General features: G+C 51.5%; 1 protein-coding gene across 4 annotated transcripts in view; it reads left to right on the forward strand.

Annotated features, from left to right (window-relative positions):
* Window positions 1-361: 361 nt before the first annotated feature.
* Bcl11b (BAF chromatin remodeling complex subunit BCL11B) overlaps window positions 362-17263 on the forward strand; it is a 96799-nt gene continuing 79897 nt past the window's right edge. For 2 of the 4 annotated variants that reach the window (XM_042692767.1, XM_042692769.1), the window contains exons 1-2: window positions 362-513; window positions 13713-14081. In XM_042692767.1, the coding sequence (XP_042548701.1) occupies window positions 456-513; window positions 13713-14081 (427 nt within the window). In that variant the 5' untranslated portion in view covers window positions 362-455. The remainder of the gene's footprint in view (window positions 514-13712; window positions 14082-17263) is intronic. The other 2 variants (XM_042692768.1, XM_042692770.1) reach the window with 1 other exon arrangement.

The raw sequence follows: 17263 nt of genomic DNA on the forward strand, positions 1-17263 counted from the left end.
CAGCCAGACACCGACAAGTCCGAGAGGCCGAGCAGTGTGAAGAAGTGTAAGAGAGATTTTTTTTTCCTCCTTCAAAAGCTTGTTCTTCCCCTGTGGTAAGGAAACCAGCCGGTCCGTCCGTGGCAAGCAGCAGCGGGTTTATTTATTTATTTTTGTTGCCTTTTATTTTAGCTCGAGTTTTTCCCCCTTTTTCTTTTTCTTTTTTTGCAAACAAAACAAAAAACAGCATAGAAGAAAGAGCAAAATAAAGAAGAAGAGGAAGAAGAGAGCAAGAGAAGAAGGGAGGAAAAAAAAAAAAGCCAACCCACCACCAGCACCAGCAGCAGCACCAGGAGCAGCAGCAGCCGCAGCCGCAGCAGCCCGGGCGGAGGAGGCGGCGCGGCGGCGGCGGCTCGGACCCCTCCCCGGACCCATCAGAGCGGCTCTCCGGGCGATGCCGGAATAGATGCAGGGCCATGTCCCGCCGCAAACAGGGCAACCCGCAGCACTTGTCCCAGAGGGAGCTCATCACTCGTAAGTGTCTGCGGGGTGCGCGCGCGGGGGGCCGGAGCCGGGGAGCCCGAGCCGGGCTGCAGGCGGGCGGGCCCGGGCGCCAAGGCCGCCCGCGGGGCCGCAGGAGCGGCGGGGTCAGCCCGGAGCGGGGCGGCCGGGGGGCGGTGGAAAGTTTGTCTGCAGCCCGGGGGAAGCTGGCGTTGCGGCGCGGCCCGGGCCCGGGCAGTGGTGGTGGCGGGGAGGAGGGGGGCGGGGGCTGCGGAGCCGGCTCCGGGCTGGGGAGGGGGGCGGCCGGGCCGTAGGAGGCGAGCGCGCGCGGAGCCCGGCCGGACGCTCGGCCCTCCGCGCGGCGTGTGCGGCGGCGGCGGCGGCGGCGGGGTTTGGAGGGAGGGGGGAGGGGGCTGGGCGCGGAGGGGGAGGGGGAGCCGGGAAAAGTTGGCGAGCGCGTGGGTCCGCGCTGACGGCAGGCACGGGCTGCGGAGATCGGGGTGGGTGCGCTCCGGACTCGGGGGGAGGCGTGCGCGCGCGCGCGCGCGGGCCGAGAGGCGGCCGGCGGCCGGTGCCCGATTTCCCCCCGGTTCCCGGTTGCTGCGCCCTGCCCGGCAGGGCGCCCGGGCCCCGCGGCTGCGGGGATTCCGCAGCCGCCTCGCCCGCCCGCCCCTTTTCCTGCTATTTGCAAAAGAATCCAGCTGCGCGGCGGAGGAGCGCGGGGCCCGGCGCCCCCTCCCCGCTCCCCGCTCCCCGCCGCCGCCGCCGCCTCCTGGGGCCGCCGGGGCCGCTTTCACCACTCCAAAAAATAAATGCAAAAAGAATTACGTGGTGGCGATCGGGGTCGGTGACAAATCCCCACCACGCGCACAGCGTGTTAGCGGGAGTGGGCAGAGAGGCGTGCACTTGTAAAATCGTAAAAAACAAAAACAGCCCTAAACCCAGATCAACAAAACCCCCAGACACCGAAAATGCATAAAGGAAGGGGCGAGAGAGAGCGGTGGGTCCCCACCATCCGCCCCAGCATCTCCCAGCCCCGGATCTAAGTCCGCCCGCCGCCCCGCGCGGGGTCCGGGCCGGTGGCGGGGCATGCAAATTTCAGGCAGCGGCGGCAGCTCGCAAAGCCCGGGCTGGGTTTGCCAAGAAAAAAGAAAAGGGAAAAAACAAAACCAAACAAAACCCAAACCGACCCGAGCTGGAGCCGCCCGGGTACCCAGGTTTGCTGGGGAGCCAGTCCGGGTCCCCGCGCGGTGGCTGCGGCCAGGTCGCTTCCCCCGCGCTCCGGGCCGCCCGCCCGCCGCCCGCGGGGGCGCTTCCTCGCCGCGCACCTCTCCATCCATTCCCCCGCCTCGCCCCGCCCGGCTGTGCGAGCTGGGTCATCGCCGGGGCTTGTATTTATTTGTTTCATTGCAATAGAAATAAAACGTCCTTTTGGGTGCCATCGCGATCGCGGGCAGGTTGTGTCTTCCGGGCGCTCTGCGGCTCTCCTCCTACCTCCGGGCGCTGGGGCCGGGCGCTCCCGGCCGCCGCCGCCGCCGCCTGGCTGCCCGGAGGCGGCCGACAGCCGGAATATTTATGTTATATTTTAAAAAATTTAAATAAATAAATAAATATATAAAGGGGTTCTCCCCTCCCCTGGAAACTCCGCAGAGGAGCCATCTGCTCGGAGCAGTGTTGCCTTGGGGTTCTCTCCTTTGTTACTCAAACGTGTTAGTAAGAATTTGTGGATTTATTATTATTTATTGTTGATAAGTATTATTTTCAGGGCCGGGGGAGGGAAGGATTAGGTATTTTCACCGGGTTCTGGGGAGAGGGGAGATGGCTTTTGGAGAAGGGAAGAGGATCTCTTATTAATTGTGACGGTTTGCTATTGTAATACCAAAGACGACTTGCTGGGCTGCGATTAAAATCAGCTGTTTTATTGTATTTTTGCATCTAGATTTGAGCCGGGTGTGATCGGGGTCTTTTTCTGCCAGTTGACATTTTTTAAAAATTCCTTTCTCCAGCCGTGGGCAGCGCTTTGGCTGGGGTGGTCTTTCAGATCTCTCTTCTCGACCATGTCTAGTTTTCTCCAGGAGGCAGTTTGCCCCACGGAGCCTCTGTCTAATTGCAAAGGTTGTTTTTGAGGCGGGGAGGTGTGTGTGTGTGTGTGTGTGTGTGTGTGTGTGTGTGTGTGTGTGTGTGTGTGTGTGTGTGTGTGCTGGGGGTCTACAAAGGGGGAAGATGTTGGGGATGTGCTTCCAGGCTGGCAGCGGTGACAAGAACCAGGAGCGAATACAGTTGTGTGTAAGGGGAAGGAGGCAGGTAGGTGTGCTCTGCTTTTGCTTTCTCTCTCTTGGCATCCCCCCGGGCATCAGGAGCGAGCCTTGGCCAGGAGGACCAGTGGGCAGCTGAGCCTGGGGGCAAGGCCACATCCTCCTATTCTGCACTTGTGCACGGCCTCAGCCTTCTCGGAGCTGCCTAGGGAAAACCAGCGGACACTGGCATGGTGGCAGGGAGGGAAAGGAAGAGGATAAGGGCCAAAGCAATCCTGCCTGCCTTCCAGGGACAGTGGGAGCCTGGCTTTGTGCAGGGGTTTAAGCAGGGAGAGTGGTCCAACCAGTTCTTAGACAAGGCTACTTATTATTTAAAAAAAAAAAAAGCAGCTGGCTTTTCTGTCTGTCCTGTGTCACCCAGGAGGTAGGAGCAAGCAAAGCAAATGAAGGAATAGGGTGCACTTGAAGCAACATAGCCTGGGGACCAAGTAGCCCCTGGATTTAGGGCTGCTGGGGGGGTACCTAGCAAAGCAGGGGCAGTCACAGCCCCCAGTGGAAGTAGAGGGGGGCTCCCATTTGAGATTGCATATATGAAAGAGACCACCAAAAAGGCGGCTCATCGCTATCGTTTGCGTGGCAGCCTTGCAGGCCTGTGGGGCAGAGCTTCGATTTTTTTTTTTTTTTTTTTTTTTTTAGGGGTGATGTAACCCAGGATAACTGATGGCCTGGGAAAGCAGAAGAACACGAAAACAGCATCTGTGGTCTAGGTTCAGGGAGCAAGACTTCATGTTGAGCTAGCTCAATATGCAGACAGAGCCGGTGAGAAGAAGAGTAAGGTAGAAAAGAGTGAGGAAGACAGCTGGAGGAGAAAACCTGGGCTTCTGGCTTGTTTCAAAAGGTTTGACCCAGATGGAGATGGCTTTGCAAAGCAGAGGGCAGACACAGCTATTAATAAAAACAAACACAAAAAACAACCCAGGGACAATACTGAAAGGAGGTAATGGGTAGCCTCTGAGCAAGGAGAAGACCAAGAGCCGGAGATGCCACTCAGGCCAAGGGAGCAGGAAATGTGTTTTGAGTCTCTGGAGAAGCTTCAGGTTTTACGAAGAAATGTCAGGAAATAAGATGTCCAGGCGAAATTACTGCAGGCCATTTTTCAACAGCCCACCAACAGGTTTCCTGGGAAGATCAGTAATTTTCCTTATGAATTCATGATTTTTTTTTTCCCCAAGCATAGTCAGCCCCAAGATTTGACACAGAAGTTAGGCTAACTGTGTTAATTCTATGCTTGCCTTCTAAATTGGTTTTTGCTGTAGCTGTGTGTTTTGAAGGTGTTTGTGCTCACTCACAATGATCTGAACTCTCCAGAGGGAGAGCCTACTTGCCCTTTCAGACTGGGCTATACATTTCCTAATACAGGCAGGTCCTCTTTTGTCCCCCTCCCCGTATTTTCTTTTTTGGGGTAGTTGGTGGGGGCCGTGAAGTTTGCCTTCCTCTGCGCAGAAGGGAGCCCCATATCGTTAGAAGTGTGATATGTCAGCTGCTCTGATTCCACGGGAGAATAAACATGTGTTCATCAGAGGTGTTATGCCAGGCTGATTTTACTCATTTGTAATTCACACCTGAGAGAAAACAGCCCTGACCATATTTTAACAACCTCTAATATTTTTAAAGGGTATTGCCCTCCCCCCCCAAGATTTTATACATAATCCATGTTTCTTTTGGAGGAGAGAAGAGAGGAGGTTGCTATCCGCCTTCCCCTTGGTGATTTTTGACTGGCCCTGGAAATCTTTCATAACAGAAAGGAGTCCTTTCTCCGGGGTGAGGGTAAATACAGCCGCACTGGGAGCTGGCCTTAAAAACATGGAGGGAGGTGAGGTTAGGTTGTTGGGTGAGATGCTCAGCTGACCACTGCAGGACTGCGAGGGTCTTCCTTGGCCAGAGGGTGCATTTGACAATAATTAGACTGTTATCTCAGGTGAGATGGAAGCTACCCTACCGTTGGATTACAAGGTCCTAGTTTCCATCTATGGCATATACTACTTTCTAGCAATCTTATCCGAATTTGACTTCTGCATGGTCTTATAGCACCGAACGTGACTTGTCCCCGCCTTTACTTACCCCCATTACAGCTCCTCTGTCGATTGCATTGCACTCTCTGTTGCTTGTTGTGATAAAATACTTTTCAAAATAAACTTTCAGTGGAAATTGGCTTTTGCTTCATGGCAAACCTGCCTCTCGGAGGCGAGTCTGGCTGTGCTTGGCGGCTAGGGGGCGCTCTGTGTCTGTGTCATTGCTGCGCCCGCGCCTCCGCTACAATGGCTGGGAGCCGGGCCTGGCTGCACAATGTCTTAAGTGTGAAGTTGTAATATTGATTTTCCTGCAGAGAGTCGTGCAGGACAGAATGAGAATATAAGTTTGAGAAATCTATTTTCAAGCTATTGTCATTGATTTATAATCCTTCACTTGGCAGAGAGGGGGGCTATTTTCTTTCTTCCTTTTTTAATATATTCTTTTCCTTCCCCTCCCCTCCCAGCCCCCTCCTCCCCCCAAGCAATTAGGATTATTAGTCTTGAACGTGTGTGTTTCCCTGGATTTTTCTGTGGTGTGGATGTGTGTTCTGTGACAGCACTGGGGATCAGCCGCAGGTGCTGGGGATGAGTATATGTTCTTTTGGGTCAGACAACCTGCCTCTTTCTGAGCATGCCACTGACCCACCCCCACAGGCCTCTGAGGAATCACTGCTTGTGGCAGCTGGGTACTGAGAACAGCTCGTTGAATGGAAATCCTTTTAGCTCGGAGTTTTTATAGCCTTTGGAATCTCGATTCCTTCTATTAGGTAATGTTCCCGTGGAACGAAGGGAAATAGCTCCGTTCTCTAAAGCTATAAAATGCCAACTCAAATAATGTGTAAAACTTTGTTTGGAAGAAGTGTATGCCTGCCAGAAGTCAGCCCTGGTAATGCCTTTCGCCCTAGACAGCACCCTGTGGATGGTATTTAATGAGACCGTTTCTCTCCTAAACATGTAATTTAGTGCCGGGGACTAGGTGTACTTTGATCGCAGGATTGCTAGATCTCTAATGTCATCTCTTCTGAGTTCAAGAAATCTACAGACAGCCCAGGAAGCCCGAATCTTCTGCTTGAGCTCAGTAGATGAGCAGAAGAGGTTTGCCTGTGACAGGAAGAAGTGCTTTATTCTAACCTGAAAGAGAAATAAATTAGGTCAGACAAGCGCTTACGCTGTCATCAGCTGGAGAGGGACAGGGCCGGCCATTTATTCGATGATTTCTCTGCTGCATTTCATGTTCGAGTCGATCCAGTTGTGAATATCTAGCGTCACAGAGCTCATTGGACAACTCGGAGGTAAAGAGGCACAGTGAGCTCCAGGATTTGTGCTGGCCGGTGGTCTCTAGCCTGTCCAAAACCATTAAAAAACAATTCAGTTGAGAAATCCTCAGTCATTTGTCTTGGAACTTGGGGAGTTTGTGAGCCGTGGCCAGGCAACACAGACCACAGAGATGATAAAAATCTGGGGGAAGGGAAAGACGGGGGTCTACCTCTTATCCTTCAGGACTTCTCTTCTTTCTATCTCCCGTGGTTAAAGGAAGGATCCTTTGCCTGCCCGGTTCGTCATCACCTTGAGCCGAAGCTCTCCAAGGCTTTTTTGGCTTCCAGATGAATACTGGCGTCACATCTGGAGAGGACAAGGGACATAAACACTCTCTGGGGACTGGCCTGCGCCGCACAGTCAAGTTATATTGATGCGGGCTGAGCATTCTGCTGAGATGCCGCACGGCGCTCAGGGCACGGGCACACATTCCTGTCTGTGTGAGTGGCGGGGGGGTGAGGGGGGGACACTGAAGGCCAGGGACGCTCATCTGTGTCATCAGCTGCTCTGACTGTGGCTTTGTCAGTCCATGTTCCTCTAGACTCCCACACGTTCGGTCTGGGGCTCTTTCTGTTTTCTGGCCTCTCTGCTTCCCCATCTCTCAGTCCCAGGAGCGGCTTGTTGGTGAGAGTCACTCACATTTTGTTCCCCTGTTCCTCCGGCCTTTTGACTTGTCTCCCCTGAGTGGCTGGTGTTTGCCAGGACGTGTATAAACAGCTCCCCAGCGGGTCAGGCCACACACGGAAACGGGGCCACGCTTCTTGTGTCTTCTTCGGCAGTCTGCGAGGAAGGTTCTTGCTGGTAAAAGTGACACAAGTTCCTGGTTTGCCGACCCCTGCCTCCGCCTCTGTCCGGCGTTTTGACATTGCAAGTCTTTTGTGTCCTTTTGAATTCACAAAAATCCCTTCCTTTTTCTTTCTGTGGAGCAGCTGATAATTTAGCTTGGGTGTTGAATGAGCCATCCCGAACTGTTTTAACTGTCATGAAATCCCAGACCACACAAAATGAAGTAACTTCAAAGCAAAAAGGAAGGGGGGTGGAGGAAATAGTCTTCTGTTTTTACATAACATTTTTATGACCCCTGTTCACAGAACTGCTAAAATCTAAAATACGTTTGTGAACCATCGTGAGGAGTCCTCTAAACAACGTGCAGCAATGACTCAAGAAAGTCAAATGCGAATGTTATTATGATCAGCATGCGCCTCCCAATGGATGCACTACTAAGAATGGGGAGGGGGGGGAGAAAGGACACTGTTTAAATGTCTACCTTGGAGAAGGGCTTACCTTGCCAAGCCCTCCCTGGGGGCTTTTTCGGACCAGTGTACTCCATGGAAGTTCTTCCCACCCACACCTTTGCAAAAGCATACTATTCAATAAAATGAGTCTCTTCGTTTGGCTGCAGAGAATGGCTTTTATATCGCATATCTGAGTCCCCTTGTGGCTTGGAACATTTCTGGCAGTTGCCATTTTATAGAGGAATAGGTATGGAAGGTTTTCTATGGCAGCAAACCTTGAAAAACAACAACAACAAAAAAAACCAACTCCCCCCTTTTCCGCAGATAATCTAGCTTATTTATCAAAACCTAGGTCATTTCATTCTTTGAGTTTGTGGACTGAGCTTTTTCCTTGTAACTTTGTAGCAATGGCCAGCATCTGTGAAATCCATTTGAGTGTAGATTTTCTTATTCATTTGTTGCTGTTGTGGTTTTTGTTTTTGCTCCCCCCCCATTTTGCCTCAGTGTGATCCAGCCTCCTGAGCTGTGGGTTTTTTTTTTTTGGGGGGGGGGTGTTTCTGGGGAGGAATGGGCTTTGGGAAGGGGAGGAGGTGACGAATGCTTTAGAAGAATTTAGAAACCTCTGCAGAGAGCTGTTCTTAATCTCCCTGAGTTTGCCAGAAGCAGGACAGTCTGTGCATCCTGGCCCCTCCATGCCTCTCTCTTTCTCACTCAGCCTTTCACAGAGCCCGAAGTGTCGGTCGGGCCCTAAGATCCTGCTAACCAAGCCACATTTACTGGGGTTCTGATCACCCTCCCTGTACCCCTGGATGAAACCCACATTACCTCGCTGCCTTCTCTGTCTTCCTTCCAGATATCAAAAACATGGTAGAAATTTCAGTCTGAGGTGTGTGGTTGGCATGGAGCAGACAGGGTGGTGGCCTTACTGTGTCCCCTGTCTCTCTGTGGAAGTGATCTTGGGAAGGTCTCAGGAGGTGTAGGATTGTGAGGCCTACAATGGACTGTGACTGGCAGTCACACCTGGACAGGTAGTTTGTCTCTGTGATGGGTCCCAGATTCCCCCCAACCCCTTACGCCTGTGGTCTCTTCTGCCAGGTTCTTCATTATTCCCTCAGTTGGGAGAACTTCATAAAAATCTCGTGTCGTGCCTTTCAGTGTCACCTAGTCATAGATTATTTTCTCTCCCAAGAATTGATTCTCGTTCTCTCCCCCTCCCTCCGTCTCCTCCCCAACTCCTCACGATGGTTATTTTCCCCGGGATCCAATAAATTAAAAATGGATGCCGGCTCCGGAAGTGTTGTGCTGTGTGGAGTACGTGTGTCAGGGTGTTTCGGTGTCGCCTGGAGGACTGGAATCACCTCTGCCTGTCTCGGGGAAGCTGGGGCTTGCTGGCAAACGCGCCGGCTGTGTTCGTGGGGAGCAGGTGCGGTCTCCAGTGCAGGCAGCGCTCGGGTGGATGGATGTGCGTGTGTCTTGTAAGCACACATACACATCACGGTGGGGGCTGTGACGTGCGTGGCACACGATTTTTAAGAGCCTGGCGTCCTTCCCTCCACTCTCGCCACCCTCATCATGGAACCAATAATTCCGCCTCTGTGTCTCCTGGACTGCAGGTTCATCAGTATGGTGGAGGAACAGGAGGAGCTCGCATGCTGGGGAGGCACCCATATGTGCGCATGTGTACGTGTGTGCTGTGTGCTGCCTCCGCGTGCCAGTCCTGTGCACACAGCACACGTGTTGTGTTCTGCACTTGGGACAGCAGGTGGCTGGCCTTTGGGCTGGAATTCCCCAAAGAAGGGCCGGTGCAGGGAGGTGGCTGGAGATGCACCTGGGTGGGCGGGGCGATCACGAGTGGGGCCCTGGCTGGCCAGGTGAGGGCCTCTTACGCCCTAATGGCCGTTGGGGTTTGAAGATGGCTCGGCTGGGCTGGTGTGAAGCACGCTCTCCCGTTTCTGTCTTGTGCCCCGATTCCATCCCTTGCCCATGGGAGACATGGGGAAGTTTGTCTCGAGATCAGAAGCCTCCGCGGTCCAGAATGAGGATGTCGGTGATTATTTGGGAAGCCTGGTTGCATGGCTTCGCAAGGCACTTACCAGCTGGGAGGAGGCTAGCCTTGTAAATAAAATGTGGTTTTGTTGTAAAAGAAAAAGTGTGTGTGTGTGTGTGTGTGTGTGTGTGTGTGTGTGTGTGTGTGTGTGAATGTGAATATATATTTGCTCATGCACTTTAGGATTTAATATTTCAGAACCCTCCCTGGTCCTCTGACATTTGAGCTCGCGGCTGGCCGTATCCATTCACTTTCCCTCTTAACGAGTGGAGTGAAGCTTCTCTGCACTCCCCTCCCTCCTACCCAGAGAGCAGTGAGATTCTGCTGGGCTCTGGCACCTGGGGAGCTCTATCCAGAAAGCCAGTTTCTCAGAAGAAGAAGAAGCGAGGCTGTGGGAGGGGCCGGCGAGGGGGGGTTGCTTTTATTTGTCTTGCCTCTCCTTGCTGGGTGGCAGTTGGGATGCTTGCTCTGCCTGTCAGAGCAGAGGCCTGGCTGGGGGCAGCGTGGCACAGAGCTGCAGGATTGTTCTCCGGGGCCCACAGAGGAAGGCCCGGAGGACCACACACCTCCGTGCCCCGGGCTGGGTCAAGTGGCTCTTTCTCATTTTTTATTTATTTTTTGTTATTGATATAGTTCTAAGAAGACACACACACACACACACACACACACACACACACACACACACACACACACACACACACACACACACACACACACACACACACACACACACACACACACCCCTACATGCCCAGCCCAGTATCCGCCCGCCAGCGGAAATGAAACCACAATCTTTAGGGGGTGTCTCTGAAGACCACACACCGTAGCCTTGAGGCCTACTCGGCTCTCTTGGTCCACCCATCTATGACCCAGAAGTTGGGTGACTTTGGGACTCAGGAAGACTCTGCTGCCTAAATGCTCTGTGTGTGTGTGTGTGTGTGTGTGTGTGAGAGAGAGAGAGAGAGAGAGAGAGAGAGAGAGAGAGAGAGAGAGGGGGAGAGAGAGAGAGAAATGGCAAGCCCTTGCCCTAGGCCACAGCTCAGAGCCCCACAGCCTGGGGTCGAGCGAGGAAACCCCCGTTCTTTCGAGGTGACAGGCTGAGCCACTCACTGCTCACGCAATTTTACTTCCAGTGCTGAAAATGGAAGGGGAAGGAGGCATCCCCTTCCTTTACCATCCAGTTTCCTGAGGGACAGGAGTTTTATCTTGGTTTGTGTGTGTGAGCTAGAGATGTAGGGTCATGGTGCTGTCTGCTATCTGTCTGTCCCCTGGTTGGCCGGCCATGAGGGAAACTAAGGCGCAGTCAGAACCGTGGCTTAGTAGACAGGGTTGAAGAACTTCAGTTACTGGGTGCATAAGGCCGGCTACGTGGGGAGAGTTAAAGACAGAAGCTGCCAGAAAGAGAAGAACAGATGTTACAAAAAAGAAAGGGAGGAAAAAGAAAGAAGATAGCGGGAGGGGGAACAGTGCTAGTTTGGAGTCTCGTAGGCTCGGAGGAATAGGGTTGCTTGTGAACTGGCATCTGTGACCTTTGCTAATTTTTCAGTGAGCCCGTGATTCTTCTGAATTAGAAAATTAATTTGGAATTTTGTAGCTTCAGATCTCCTCGCAGAAGGAAAAGGGGAATTCCTCACGCTGGCCATCAGCCTGCTGGGAGGGAAGACCGATGTGACTGAGACAGTTAATTAAAAAAAAATGGAAAAAGTCATCCTCAGGTTCAATGACAAGACAAGGACCCCCCACCCCAGCCCCCAAGAAGGGACAGGGGGTGGATTTGTTGCTTTTTTATTTTTATTTTATTTTAACCCAATCTGTGCATGGGGCATTTTGCCAGGCCTGCTCAGGGCTGGTATTTAAGACTCTACCAGGTACTGTGTCTGAGCCCTGCTTGGATTGAATTCTCAATTTCATTTTGTAATTCTCCCCCCTCCCCTGTTTTTTCTTTTTTCTTTTTTTTTTTTTTTTACTTTTCAGCTCATTTCCTTTGTGCCTTTTTTTTTTTTTTAAAGCAAAACAATATTTTGACATCCTCCTCCCATTTATTAACTCTCCTTCTCTAGAAATGGTGCACAATACACCCTTATATTTCTAAAGAACTTTTTCAGAGACTTCTCCTTTTGGCTCTGGAATTATGTATATGTAATTGGTAATTAAAGGTGCGAGCTTTTCAATATAAACAGTATTGCTCAATGTTAGATCATTAAAGGGAAGAGAGGCACCGAATAATTACCTTTTACGTTCTGACAAACTGTTCACGGAGAAGCCAGTCTCTTCCCTCCAACCGCTGTGCAGTTTTGAAGGTTGTGATTACATTTTAACCATTGTAAAGCATCTTTTCATACAATAAATTGGTAAATTAATTATGTGGCATTGTCTTCAAACTCCTCCTTTAAGTAAACTCCAGTTTCTTTTTAAAGTATAATTAATGGTTTCTGGCTTTCAGAGGATGGTTCTTTACCTTGTCGGGTCTTTTTTTTTATTTTTATTTTTTTGGTTAAAGATGTGGCTGACTACAGATTTAGGATTTTCTCATCTATGGGATTTTTTTTCCCTACATTTAATTCATGGAGAGCTCTGTCTGCTGTTTATTTATTTATTTATTTAAGTATAGGAAGAGACACTCAAGTTGTTAATTCCCTGTCCAGCAATACCTGGACCTCTTCCTATCGGATCACTCTCCACGGAGATCCACGTTCTACGTCCTGAGCTATAGCTATGAGTATTCGCCCAGACTCCCGTAGGCCCCGAGCAAGTCTGCGTTCAGAAAACACAGAGCAGTGATTTATATGTAGGATGGGAGACACCACAGAATTTTTTCCCTAAATTATCTGTTCTTTGGCTCCGGCCTGCCAGTAACTTCACTGCCCCGGAATGCATTTTCTTCCCTTCCATTCCTTCTCCCTGCTCTTCTAGTGGTTTTCATATCCTCTGCTGAATCTCGCGTAGAGTTTACCTGTGCGGCCCCATGTCAGACCTCTGCTGCTCCTTGCTTCTCTGGTGACCCCGCTGCTTCTGACTTCTGACGTTTGGTCTAAAAAAAAAAAGAAATAAACAACAACAACAACAACAAAACATTCCAGCCTTTGCTCAGACCCCAAGGGGAATAGGAAAGCCCAGGTTGCTATTTCCCTTTATTTATGACAGTCTCTCTGCCTGCTTCCCCAATTTCCCCTGGAGGAGGTGGCTGATTTTCTGAGACATTAATTAGCTTCAGAAAACTTGGGTCCTATGCCCCTTACAACAGCAGCAAAAAGGAAAAAAAAAATAAAGCAAATATACTGATTGCCCATTGTGAGTGTGGTTTGAAATCTGCCAAGAAATGCTTTCGGATTCGGAAGGATTTTTTTCCCCCTCTATCTCTGGGAGACAAAAATAAAACCAACCAACAAATAATAATAATAATAATAATAATAATAAAGGATAGGGAGTTGCTGAGCGCTGGGTGATGCTGGCTAGGGTGTAAAGTCTGACTGGGGCAGTGCGTCTGGCAGTAGAAGCTTCCTGTCCCCTTGTATATTCTTTTTTGGAACCTGACACTTGTCCCTGAGCATGTGGGCTTTTTTTCCTTGGGAGGGACTGGCGCTCAGACAACGCCTGTCTGGGTTTCTGTTTTCCAGTTTGGTGCTGGGCCAGGGCTCAGGTAGAGGAATGCGAGTAGGACACCCATGAATGGTGAGGACAAAACATGAATGAAAGCGTGAGAAGTATATGTCTGTGTGTGTGTGTGTGGGGGGGGGGGGTTAGTAGCTTCAGCCAGAGAGAGCAGGGAGACTCAGCTCTGCTGTAGTTTGCTGCTTCCCTGGCCTGCCCTGGCAGGGCATTGAAGTCACCCAACCAGGAAGCCTTTGAAAAACATACAGATGTTTGGGTTTCTAAAAGGGATGGGCCCCTGTTGCTGCTCTCTGGGCTTCCCCCTGGGATGCTCTGGAGTTAGAGAGGCATGCCTCTGGTTCCTCATGCCTCCTGATCCCAAGATCGTATGGGGTGCCTGTGCACTGGGTGTGTTGGAAGAAGTTGCCAGAGCAGGCACTGGGGATGGGGGAGGGCTTGGGCCACCACTGTTTGAGTGAGAATCCTTGGGTGTGTCATGATGCCGCTGCCAGGGCTGCGCTGTGCCCCAGCGGTCAGGGATGGCCAACCTCAAATCATGGGAGGACCTGGAGGGTCCCAGCCTCTGACAGCAGAAGGGACCTGGCTCTTCTGGGGGGGGGGGGAAGAAGGGTGGAGGGCGCTTTCATGCTTGTGATCGCCTAAGCCCATCTCTGTCTTCTCTGCCCCTCCCCTCCCTTCTCTTTCCTGTCTCCAGCAGAGGCTGACCATGTGGAAACGGCCATTCTCGATGAAGACGAGGGTCTGGAGATAGAGGAGCCCAGCGGCCTGGGGCTGATGGTGGGTGGCCCCGACCCTGACCTGCTCACCTGTGGCCAGTGTCAGATGAACTTCCCCTTGGGGGACATCCTGGTTTTTATAGAGCACAAGAAGAAGCAGTGTGGTGGCAGCCTGGGTGTCTGCTACGACAAAGGCCTGGACAAGGGCAGCCCGCCACCTTCCTCCCGCGCCGAGCTCAGGAAAGTCTCTGAGCCCGTAGAGATTGGGATCCAGGTGACTCCCGATGAAGATGAACACCTGCTCTCACCCACGAAAGGCATCTGCCCCAAGCAGGAGAATATTACAGGTATGGACCGTGTCGCTTACCTGCTCGCTGCTGACGTCACCTTGAGCTCACACCTGCAGTCTGCGTGCTTGCGTTGGTGCGGGGGCAGCTCTGGGCACTTCTGGAATGGTCTCTGGGCAGTCCTCTAGAGGACACAGGCCCGGGGCTCAGGGAGATTCTCCTGGCCTATGGCTGGGGGCTTTGCTTTATGGTGGGGGGCTGTGATTTGGGGCTCTAGGGCACAGCGTGGAAACCTTCGGCTGCTTTGGCCCTCTTTTGGCTGGTGATCATGGCCCAGTCCCTGGCTGGAGAGTCTGGCAGTGTTGGGCTGGAATCCTTGCTTCACAACTCAGAAATGTCAGTTTCTTTCCGTAAAAGAGAGCTAAGGGAACCGACCTGGAGAGGGTTGTGGTGTGATTTGAGGACAGTTGGTGTGGGGTGACACCTGGAAGACACTGATGGCTGGGCACACTCAGCTCCCACCACCTTTGTCTGTGAAAAGAGGGATGGGCCCCGCTCAGCTCAGAGGCTGCTTCTCCTGTTGCCTGCCCCTGAGGGTAGGCGTGGGGAGGGGTCGTGGGAACTTGCCGGTGCTCTGTGCCCCTTGTGGGGGAGGCCAGCCCATGTGGCTGGCCTGGACAGCTAGCTGGTCTCACTACCTGCAGAACAGGTGTGAGGTGTTTGCCCCTGGGCAGGGCCTGTGTCCTCCAGCAAGGTGTGTTCGTGCCAGGGACTTGGTGTCAGGTCCCACATGTGGCAGGCTGGCGTCTCCCTTGGAACTGCTGCTCAGTGTGCGTGAACCAGAGCGTTTGTCTCTGCTTTATGCTTCTGAGTCCTGCAGGTCGGAGGAACCTGTGGAACAGGGGAGGTGGGGGGGGGGGGCTCGCAGGCTGTTTTGAAGCCAGACCCTAGGGATCCGAGTTCGAATCCTGCTGGTGTCCTTTGGGTGAGCTTCAGTTTCCCCACCTGTCAACAGGATATATAATCCCAGTAGCCCCGGCATGAGGATGAAATAGGTAGGCACTTCCTGATGCTTTGCTCTCAGGGTTGCCTTTGGCTCAAGTAGGTGGCTGGCTGGGCAAATGGGTGGCAGTCTTGGAGGCTGTCAAGGGCTCTGGAAGAGACTGAGGCCTAGGATGTGAGGTGGGAAGGCCTGGGTGGGGATCTCCATTACCTGGGAGTCAGCTAGGATAAGGCAGCAAGGGCTGTCTCCGTCCTGGGGTTGCTTTGTGACTTTGGGACTGTCGGTTGCCCAAGGAGATTAATGAGATAGACTTGTCTGCCCCATACTGACTTCTGTTCTTGCCTTTTTTTTTTTCTCTCCTGCTGGTACTAGAACTTGAACTCAGGGCCTGACACCCTTGCTCAGCTTTTTTTTGCTCTAACTACTCAAGCCATACCTTCACTTCTGGCTTTTTGGTGGCTAATTGAAGATAAGAGTCTCATAGTCCTTTCTGCCTAGAATGGCTTTGAACCTCCGATCCTCACATCTGAGCTTTCTGAGTAGCTAGGATTATAGGTTTGAGCCACCCGTGTCTGGCGGCGCCTTGCCCTCAGATGGATGCCCTGGGGTGGAATCTCTCACTTCTTCCGTGATGGCAGCCTGGAGAATGATCCCCAGCGCCTCTCCCTGCACCACATGGGGCCAGTCAGGGAGGGAGGCCGCAGGGTTCCTGGCCTATGCTGGCCGATACAGGAGTAGAGTTCAGAAAGCTCCAAGTCCCTCAGTATGTTCTTATGCTCAGCTTGCAGGCTTCTGCTCTGCCCCAACACCCCCCCCCCCCCGCCCCCATCCCAAATCCTTATTTCACACAGAAGCCATTTCCCAATGAGAGAATGTCGATCTCCATGAGGTTTATTTAAGAAAGCCACTAGATGGGATTTTTATAAAAGACAGAGTCAATCTCCAAGTGGCTTTGTCCTCATCCCCTGGCCACCCCTCTAGTCCCCCAGTTTTTGTCCTTTGTTTTTCTCTCTCTCCCTATTTGGGTAGTAATGTGCTATAACTGATGGTATTTTTATTTATGAGTGATGAGAAAATCTCCTTGGTCCTTCTACTCAGCAATTGGACGAATGGATTTTTTTTTTCCCAGCCCAGAAGATATATGTAAAAGAATCCCTTAGAACTCTAAAGAGATATGTTTGTTCAAAGCATTTAAAATGTTGTTTTAATCAAAGGCACAAAACACAGTCTACATGCTGTGTCAGCTACAGAAGAGCATTTCTTCCTAACAACCATTACCGCCTTACTTTCTAGTTCCTGTTCTGTCTCCCTGCCTACTTTAGGTACCAACTTTTCTTTCTTTCCTTCCCTTTTTAAAATTTTAATAAAAAAGGGAAGATTAAAGAATACAACTTCAGTGGCTCAAATGTATAAAGTAATTTAATATGGTAGGAGCATTAATTATTTTAGCTTAATTGAATTCTGAGGACTGCAATCTTTACAGTTTCGTAGACAAGCCCTGTTTATTATTTCTCTGTGTAGATTAACAGTAAAGGAAATACAGATAACTTTCAGTTATTTATTGTAAAATAAATGTGTCAATTCATGTGTAAAGCAAGCTGCTCAAAGATAATTGAGTCTTTATATTTTAAGAGGGGGAACTAGGAATCACGGGCGCTTCTCTGCCCAGGCTTCCGGAAATCTGCACAGCTGTTGTACTCCGGGCCTGAACTCCTGCCTCCTGGCCCGGGGTTCCAGGGCATCCTCCAGCGTCCGCTGTCCCCCAGGCCTCACCGATCCGGGCAGTAGCTGGCAATGGGTGGCTGGTGGTTCTTAGGGACTCTTGTCTCTGGTTTGGGCTACCTGCTTCATCTGATGAGGTGGCCCGGAGGTTCTGCCCGTCCTGAATCCTGCAGACGGTGCTTGGTCCCAGAGGTCCCACCTGGGGTCCTTCTAGAAGTGGGGATTCACAGATAGATCCTGGAAAATAGGTAGGTTCCCTCCACCTTCCTGTGTGTCCCTAGAGTGAGGACAGGGCTGTCCTGACTCAGTCTTTACCTCACTGTGGTCATCTGGAGATGGGTACAAAAGTACTGATTATTTAATCCTCTCCGTATTATTATTAGTACTGTCATTTTTAGTTAGCGGTAGACTAGACCAAGAGGAATGGGAAGGAAGTTTCTGAAGCTTTGTCTCCTGGAGGATATTCATTCACTCATTCATTCATTCAGAGACTAAGCCTTCATCCTGGGCATCCAGG

This window comes from Dipodomys spectabilis, unplaced genomic scaffold (assembly GCF_019054845.1).
Source record: "Dipodomys spectabilis isolate Male_0828 unplaced genomic scaffold, ASM1905484v1 ptg000157l, whole genome shotgun sequence".
In the NCBI taxonomy this organism is placed as follows: Eukaryota; Metazoa; Chordata; class Mammalia; order Rodentia; family Heteromyidae; genus Dipodomys; species Dipodomys spectabilis.